Raw genomic sequence first — 10,000 nt, forward strand, 5'->3', positions numbered from 1 at the left:
CACCACGTATTCAATCACAGTAACAGCTATTCAAAATGCTTTTCAAGAGAATTAAAAAATCAAGAGCAGTGTAAAATTATAGCACACTTTTTTGGGAAATGTCATACTCATGAACGGCGTGACGCTTTCCATGTGCATTACGCCCATTTGTGGGGGAAAACAGGCAATGCAAGTCAATTGGTGGTGTTGGGGTTTAATAAATGAAAGATAAGGACCCGTAGACAAGCGTTGTTCATGCACAACATGCCGAAAACGTGTTGTGTTGCCGGCTGTTCAAATAATATTGCCAAACGGTCATAACTGAAGCATGTACTGTGTTCATTTAGGGTAGCCGATGTAGCATGTAAGTTGATGAGACATTCGGTTTGTTTTCACCCATAAAGGGGCGTAACGCACATTTAGGAGCAAAGTACTCGGATGGCTGTTCATGAGTATAGAAGCATATTAGCACATAGTGTCATATAATTGAGTGAGTATTTTGATTTTGATTGGCAGGTGTGGGCTGCTGCAGGTGGGAGACAGAGTGCTGTCCATCAACGGCATCCTAACGGAGGACGGAACTCTGGAGGAAGCCAATCAGCTGCTGCGGGATGCTGCTCTGACCAATAAGGTTGCTCTGGAGGTGGAGTTTGACGTAGCAGGTTGGTGACATGCTGAGTTTACTGGCCTACAGAGCCAAGAGTTTAGACTGTGAACTGTTTTCACTACAACCTCTGTCTTGTTAGTAATTATATGGGTTTTTTTGCCTATTAAGGCACATCAAAGTACCACAACTATTTGACTACACAGTTTAAAAAAGCGCAAAACAATATAAAAGATGTTACACTAACAACAGTAACCGTACAGTTTTGATTTTAAATTGCATTTTATTATTAGGTGTATCTTTCTTCGGAGCTTCAAAGTTGGCAAAGTTACAACATTTTGTCTACATAGGGCTGTGTTTGTAGGGCTATTCAGTCAGTGTTACTGAACAAAATGGAAAAATGGCAGTAAATGTCAAGATGCAAAATGGTACTGAATTATTGAAAGGATTGCAACCAAACAACCAAGCTGATCACCAATTAAATGATTCACAGAAGTCTTCACCAAATTTTCTGCATATCCCAGAATCATATTCTCACCCCTCAGAGCACATACAGCTTTGGAGAAATATGGGCAGGCTGTTTGTTAGGAAATGATAAACATGTCCTGTTTGAATATTAAATAGGAAATTGCTACTGCGCCAACTGCTTCTCTAATATGTAAAGCAAAAGTAATTTGTTTTTCTCAAACTAAAAAGAATGTTTGCAAAATCATTTCAGTGGGTTTCTCGACTCATAGCAGGGCGAACTTCTAAGTTTGCTATGCAACCCTCCATGAGTGATTACCCTACCAGGCAGGTTTACATATCTCGGGTCACTCTGATCTGGGAAGACATATGAGATGCATTGGAATGCAAACTGGTCAACCCAGAAAGACTAGGATGACTGGAAGCATTCAAGCTCTTTTTTATTGTGCTGCAAGCATAATAACTGATGTCTTACTTCTTCATACTAGAACAGTGCTGTTATCAATGCCAAGAAGAAGAAAAAAAACATTATTCCCTCCTTGTAACAACAACATCGGTTACTAGTGAGTGGTGGGTCAAAAGCAATTAGCCAGTAAGGGCACCTATGAAGTTGGAGACCTATGTCTTGCTATTTACATTGTGATTTTTTTTTTAAACCCATAAACCATAGTGAGCTGACGCTACAATGTACCACTAGCACACAAAAAGAGATTTGTCATATCTTGTTTAATGATATGAGTCGCACCAAAAGACAATTTTCTGTTTCATGTATAACAGACAATAACGTCTTATCTTATCTTATCTTATCTTATCTTATCTTATCTTATCTTATCTTATCTTATCTTATCTTATCTTATCTTATCTTATCTTATCTTATCTTATCTTCTACTGCTCTCTAGAGTCGGTTGTGCCAAGCAGCGGCACATTCCATGTGAAACTTCCAAAGAAGAGAGGAGTTGAGCTGGGTATAACTATAAGTGGTAAGTTATGCAGTACACATAGACATGCACAGATAGGGCAGAGACGGTGCTAAAGCAACTGCCCCTTTGCCCTACAGGTAAAAAAAATCCCCTTTTGAAAGTATCTTTTCTTTCTTTATATAATATACTACATTACATTACATTACATTTCACTTAGCTGACGCTTTCATTTATTCAAAGCGACTTACAACTATTATTTTTCAGGGTATTGGTTACAGTCCCTGGAGCAATGTGGGGTTAGGTGCCAATGTGGGGTTAGGGCACTTCAGCCATGGATGGAGGTGTAGAGAGGATTTGAACCGGCAACCCCTAGACTGAATGACCAACTCTCTAGCCACAAGGCCACGGCTGCCCCGTGGTGTATATTGTGGTATACATATGTCAACATGAAGGAAATGTTTGATGATTTAATTGTAATATAATATAATATAATATAATATAATATAATATAATATAATATAATATAATATAATATAATATAATATAATATAATATAATATAATATGGCACACAAAGCTTCCGTACATGCACTATGTATACATCACACATACTGTACAGTACATGCTGTATACCCACTTATATCTCGCTTAGTGACTCTCAGGCCCACAATCTCTCTCTCTCTCTCTCTCTCTCTCTCTCTCTCTCTCTCTCTCTCTCTCTCTCAAAGAGACAACAAGACAAAAGACAAATACGTAGAAACAGTGAAACAGGCCCAAGAGGAGGCAATATCCAGAGCAAAGAGACACAGAGGACAGGCAGGGGGTGAGAGTTGGCTGATTGTGGCTGGGGGCCGGGAGTTTCTGTAATATCTAACTGCACAATACCAAATTCCCTTGGGTATTCCACATCACTCCCCTTTTGTTAAAATAGTGCAGGAAGTGTCCGACTCCAGACTATATTTATGAACGAGAGATATTCCCTGGGCTTTTCCTCCTGGTGCGGTTTTATTCATAGCCTGGTGTTGTGTTGTTCTTACTACTCCTCAGAGCCATGAAGCACTCCTGACACAGTCTGATCTCACAGAATTCCGTGAAATGGACACGGACCATTGGGACACAAAATCAGGGGCCGTTTCACAGATTTTGCCAAAATGCTGTGTTAGGGTCATGGACGTTTTTTCCGTGATGGACTCACAGAAGTGCTTTCTATATGTTCCCATAGCACTATGTCAAGTTTATCATTAGAAAGCTGAAGACCTGGTGGTGCAATAGCCTACCTTTTCCAGTCGGGAGGTTGATACTATCAGATTCTATTTGGCTACTAAATAGAAGAATGCAAGTTGTGCCCAGAACAAAACAATCCCTAACCCTAACCTGTCAGTAAAGAAATGTTTTTGATAAATACCTTTTCCACTTTACTTGGTTGATAGGCTTCCAAATTCTTGTACTAAAATGGGAGAATATTTGTAGTATAAGCTGTGCTCAAACCAAAACAATCCACATGAGTAGAGAGAACACACGTTGGAATATAAGGGGACTTCGAGCTGTTGGACTATTCAGAAAGCACTACCGTGACCATATCACAGAATTTTGGCAAAATCTGTACCATTCAGTTGAAGGTGAAGATTGTGCTCATCCCAGGAAAAGGTGCAGGACAAAGGCTGACTATACTGTAGTTTCGGAGAGAGAGATCCGCACACTTAAAATCCTTTTTGTTTTCTTTTATTATTTCATGGCTGGATTACGTTTCGACTTCAACAGTCTTCATCAGATTCTCATTTCTCGAATTTGATGAAGACTGTTGAAGTCGAAACGTAATCCAGCCATGAAATAATAAAAGAAAACGAAAAGGATTTTAAGTGTGCGGTACCTCTCTCCGAAACTAAAATCTGTGCCATTGCCACAGATTTTGTGTCACAATGGTCCGTGTTCATTTCACAGAATTCTGTGAGATCATGTTGTCCGGCTGACAGTGTGGTGATGCTCAGGGCCCCTTCTGCTACAGAGCCTGGGAAAACCCATCAGCAACATTGTTTATGTGTGAGAATATGTATCTCTCACGGGACTGACACACACACACACACACACACACACACACACACACACACACACACACACACACACACCCACACACACACACACACACACACACACACACACACACACACACACACACACACACACACACACACACACACACACACACACACACACACACACACACACACACACGGTTGCTTACGCATATGGCAGATTTGTCTCTGTGGGAGTATGAGGAAACCAAGTTGCCACTTTGGGCTCCTGCTGGGCCATTTCAAGAGAGGCATAACACTCCAAGTCACCATACAGCACTGTAGGTTCCCACAGGAATTAAAGCCATTTTTTTTCAACTTTTTAAAGTGATGTTTCCAAACATTTCGTCAACTTCTGAATTGGCCTTGCTGCTCTCTCCATGGGCCATAACCACCCTGAATACGGAGAGTGGTGTCCTTTTGTTTTGTTTTGTTTTTTTAGATAAATTAACACATTTATTTAGCTATGCTAGTGATAGAATGACAGGAAAGTATGATAGAATGACAGGAAACAAATGGGAAGAGAGAGATTGGTGTGGATGGGGAAATGACCTGGGAAGGGATATAGGCCTATTCAAACCGTAGGCCCCTGGTGGTGTGGCACCTTAGCCGATTGAGCCCACGCCCCCTACCTTTTGTTGTTTGAACGACAGACAATTCTGCTTCCAACCTGTTTAGTGACCAAAGAGGAAAGTTACTTTTGCTCTTGAGTAAAATACACATCACAGTTGCACAGCACAGCACAGCACATCACAAGGCAGTCTAAATCTAGTGAAATGAGGTATGCTTAAACGTACTTGTAAAATCTTTTACTGGAGACTATATCATAGGTGTGGTTTTTATCTCGCCTTTGCAGGTGACATTTAAACTATGTAAGAACATGGGGAAGCGCTATCATTTAAGCTCCATTCAACTGTGAAACTGAAATGTGTAACTTTCCCAGGAGAAATAAAATATAATGTTGCATAATCAGTTCACTTCCCTTGTGAATTAGCCCACATAAGTAAATCTCATTTCTGTTATCTAAAAACGACATATGCATATTTAAATAATTTAAATACAAAATGCTGTTTCTGATTCCAAACTGAAAAATTACAAAATTATGTTTTGCTCCCTTTTTTGCTCCCCTTTCTCTCTCTCTCTCTCTCTCTCTCTCTCTCTCTCTCTCTCTCTCTCTCTCTCTCTCTCTCTCTCTCTCTCCCTCTCTCTCTCTCTCTCCCTCTCTCTCTCTCTCCCTCTGTATTGATAAGAAGTCCTTGTGATTTCTTTAATCTTTTTCCAGCAAACAAGAAACCGGGTGAACCATTAATCATATCAGACATTAAGAAAGGGAGCATGGCCCACAGGTGAGTGAACACTAGGCCCTTTCCTATCACAAGTATGACTTGGCTGTTTTTCTCCCTCAGTTCACCATAGAAGGTGATGTTGTGTGTTTGTGCAGTGGTCCAACAGGGGGAGACAAACCCCTTACATACATAGTGGGCCAATACATTTTTCAAAAGCAAAAGTAGTACTTTTATGTGATCTTACATAATACACAAATACAAAACATAATCAAAGACCTCTCTCTCTCTCTCTCTCTCTCTCTCTCTCCCCCCCCCCCACACACACACACATACACACACACACACACACACACACACACACACACACACACACACACACACACACACACACACACACACACACACACACACACACACACACACACACACACACACACACACATATATACACACAAGGTGCATTGTGTAATATTTTTAGTAGATTATTTCGAGAATTCATTCTGCCCATTCACAAATATTACCTTTTTCATGAATACTTTCCACCATCGAATTCTAAGTATTCATTATGAATGTGAAAATTGCAGTTTTCATACATGAAAAGCGGATTTTCTCCATTGTCCGCCATTTTGAATTTCCAGAAATAGACATTTTTAGCAGCAAAACTTACTGTACTTTGGTCATACTAGTAAATAGTAGTTTAGTTAGAAGAAAATAGTTAGTTAGTTAGTTAGTTAGACAATATGAAAAGATCAAATTTGGTCAGCACAGTTACAATGAGCAGCATATTTGCAATACCTACTCTGGCCACCATCCTACACTATGCACCTTTAATTTCGTTTTTTTATTATTATTATTCTAAACATTATCTGTTGCTGCTGCTGTTACTACTAGGAATTGTACTACTGCAATTAAAACAAATGGTGTTACCGTGATTCAGTAGAATAAAAAATATTGAACTGTGCCGCTGATGTTTTTGGAGACACCATCGCTATTATCCATTCATTATGCTATAACGTTCTTATCGCCTGTACTTCTTTTCCTCCTTCATTCCGGTTTTGGAATGTTCTGGTTCCAGAACGGGAACTCTGGAGCCTGGTGACAAGCTGCTGGCCATTGATAACATCCGACTGGAGAGCTGCTCAATGGAGGACGCCATGCAGATCCTCATGCAGAGCGAAGACCTGGTCAAGCTCAAGATCCGCAAGGACGAGGACAACTCTGGTACGCATTTGCACGCATGCACACATAGTCACACACACATACAAACACACACACACATATACACACACACACTCACACACGCACACACACACACACACACACACACACACACACACACACACACACACACACACACACACACACACACACACACACACACACACACACACACACACACACACACACACACACACACACACACACACACACACACACACAGGCCAGAGAAAAGGGGGAAGGTAGGCAACTAACTGGCCTCTCATTACTGCGGAAGATCGGTCGTGCACGCGAATCCTGCAGCAAGTCTGGCCAAAGACACACACACACACACACACACACACACACACACACACACACACACACACACACACACACACACACACACACACACACACACACACACACACACACACAAATACTGAGCATTAACACACAAGCCAGACAAAGGGCCCACATGCACACCATGTGCACGCACACGCACACGCACACACACAGACACAGACACACACAGACACACACAGACACACACACACACAGACACAGACACACACAGACACACACACACACACACACACACACACACACACACACACACACACACACACACACACACACACACACACACACACACACACACACACACACACACACACACATACACATACACACACAGAACCAGCTAAAGTGACTAATGCAATATCCCTGAACAAACATGCATTTGACAAGTGACAAATTCACCCACATGACAGTGTGTGCAGGAACAATGAACATGAACCAAGCAAAACATGGACACAAAGAAACGACACAGACACTTTTGTTCAGTTTAAACTGTGCAGCACAAACATACTGTGCACCACACACACACACACACACACACACACACACACACACACACACACACACACACACACACACACACACACACACACACACACACACACACACACACACACACACACACACACACACACACACACACACACACACACACACCTGTGGGGCAACGAGGGACGGCAGCTTGTGTTTTGACTGAAGCAGATGTACTATTCGTCCTCTCTTGCTCCCTCGGCCTACCTGGGTAGCCTTAATCCTAGCACACGGTGTAAAAGCACAGACGACACTCTTCAGCCCTAAACCGCCGCGTTGCCTTCTTTTCTCTTTAATATCAAAAATGCTACATCACAGCGAATAGTACATTTTGATCTTAAGTCGTGTTTTGGCAGCGTCACAACAAATCTTCTTTGTGACCATTCCAAATGGCACAGTACACATGGCTGTTTAGGAATGAAATCTTGCCAGCGCGACAGTAGGCTACAGTGTAGACCACTGCTAGACCACATGGCTGTGGTCAGTGATTTTTTTTTTGTATAGTCGCACTGGTGTGCGAGAAAAAAAGCAAAGTCCTCTGCACTGTGTGGCGTTTCCTGTAAACCATTAAAGCACTTGGCCCTCTTCTTCCCCTTTCAGTTTGACCTGTGTTGTCTTTTCATGTTAGTGTTTAGTCACATTAGAGTTTAACTGCCCAAGGTAAGCGAGGTAAAGGGCAGCGCAGGTCAGATGAAGAATGTAAACAAGCCAAAGCCAAAGCAGATTACTAGCCTGCGTTTTTATCGGCTCTTCTGTTTACAAAATGTCCTGATAATCTCTGACTCTGGGTTTAGATTTGGCACTCACCTATTTAAAGAGGCCGTGTGGTGTCCCCGTCTGTGTCTGTGTTTAGCAGGCCTCCGTGGATCAGGCTTTTCTCTCAAATCGACAACAGATAAGAACAAAGATAGGAAGTTTCCAGGGGAGAGGGGCACTACAGCGCAGGGAGATTTGCACACACTGTGGAGGCACACAGGAAGTGGAAATCATTTACAAAGTTGCAGTGAAGCTACAGTACACTTAATACCCTTTTGCTCAGTTTCGTTTCACTCCAGCAACTAGTTTTCACCAATTGAAATGAAACTGGTTGAAGGATCAGGTTTGTGAAGCTACTGTACAAGATTCCTTGTTGTTTGGTGCGCATCAAAAACGCTTCAATAACTTAGCATTTTTTGCTCTTTGCTTGTTTACAGTAGTTACTAATGCCGAGCTGTAAAATGAGAACACTGTCAGTGTGTTTCAATGTATTACACTTAAGCCAAAACTCTTCACCAGCAGAGGGGGCTGCTCTCCTTTGATGTCTGCTTACACTCCTCTCTTCACCAGGCCCCTCAGCACTGCTGATTTTACTCTGACCAGAATCCCCAACGCTTTTCTTGCACAAATGAAGATACGTGCCAGTTTAGATATTAAGAGACTGACATGTAGTTGTAAAATAAGGAAGGAAGAAAGAAATGTGTGAAGAAATGATAACAAAAAAGACCCGGTAAGCCTGGCGGCGGGATATTTTACCAAGCCACAGATCTATCGTCAGTAGTGATGATGAGGTGGAAAGAGTCGAGTCTCTTCACCAGGGAGCTGATGTTAATTCTTCTTTTGATTTCTCGTCTCAAGTGGAGTAGTGAGACTAGACTACCAGTCAGTCACACACACACACACCCCTGCCCCCAGCAACCATCCAGCCAGCCGCATGTCTCAGGGGTGGTCTACTCGTCTCTCTTCTCCTCTCCTTGAGATGAAACAGGGCTAAGAGTGATGATCATCAAAGAGGGGAAGGATTGGCAGCGCCCGCCCTCCCCCTTCCAGTGTCTACACGCCTCTCCCAGGAGGGCAAGCTTTTGGAACAGTGTGATGCCAACTTGGCCCACAAATACCCATTATGTGAACGACATGTCTCTCCGTGATATCCCCCACCCCCAAATTTTCCCCTGTTTTTGTTATTGTTGCTGTGAGTGCGTGTGCGCGTGTGTGCGAGTGTGTGCGTGTGCGTGAGTGTGCGTGCGTGCGTGTGCGTCTGCACGTTTGTTTATGCACCTGTGTATGGATGTGTCTGTGCATACATGCATTCATGATTACCATTGTGCACGTGTTTGAGTGGGTGTTTGTTTTTTCCCATATACCTAGTATATGGATGTGTGCGTGTTTGTGCATGTGTGTGTTCATGTGTCAGTGTGCCCGTGTGTTTATTCACGTGTGTTCATCTGTGTTTGTGCACGTGTTTGTGCATATCTTTGTGTATTCATGTTTGCGTGTGTGTGTGTGTGTGTGTGTGTGTGTGTGTGTGTGTGTTTGTGTGTGTGTGTGTGTGTGTGTGTGTGTGTGTGTGTGTGTGTGTGTGTGTGCGTATGTGTGTGTGTGTGTGTGTGTGTGTGTGTGTTTGTGTTCTCAGATGAGCAGGAGACTTCAGGCTCCATCATCTACACGGTGGAGCTGAAGCGTTACGGGGGGCCTCTGGGCATCACCATCTCGGGCACGGAGGAGCCATTCGACCCCATCACCATCTCCGGACTCACCAAGCGTGGCCTGGCAGAGAGGTACAGTGTGTGCGTGTGTGTCTGTGTGTGTGTGTGTGTGTGTGTGTGTGTGT

General features: G+C 42.8%; 1 protein-coding gene across 2 annotated transcripts in view; it reads left to right on the top strand.

Annotated features, from left to right (window-relative positions):
- The window catches only part of grip2b (glutamate receptor interacting protein 2b), a 179,588-nt gene that overhangs the window by 138,821 nt on the left and 30,767 nt on the right, over window positions 1-10,000 (top strand). For both annotated transcript variants that reach the window (XM_063216119.1, XM_063216118.1), the window contains exons 13-17: window positions 496-641; window positions 1,948-2,028; window positions 5,322-5,385; window positions 6,401-6,546; window positions 9,803-9,947. In XM_063216119.1, coding sequence (XP_063072189.1) covers window positions 496-641; window positions 1,948-2,028; window positions 5,322-5,385; window positions 6,401-6,546; window positions 9,803-9,947 — 582 coding nt within the window. The remainder of the gene's footprint in view (window positions 1-495; window positions 642-1,947; window positions 2,029-5,321; window positions 5,386-6,400; window positions 6,547-9,802; window positions 9,948-10,000) is intronic.

Source organism: Engraulis encrasicolus, chromosome 14, assembly GCF_034702125.1.
Source record: "Engraulis encrasicolus isolate BLACKSEA-1 chromosome 14, IST_EnEncr_1.0, whole genome shotgun sequence".
In the NCBI taxonomy this organism is placed as follows: domain Eukaryota; kingdom Metazoa; phylum Chordata; class Actinopteri; order Clupeiformes; family Engraulidae; genus Engraulis; species Engraulis encrasicolus.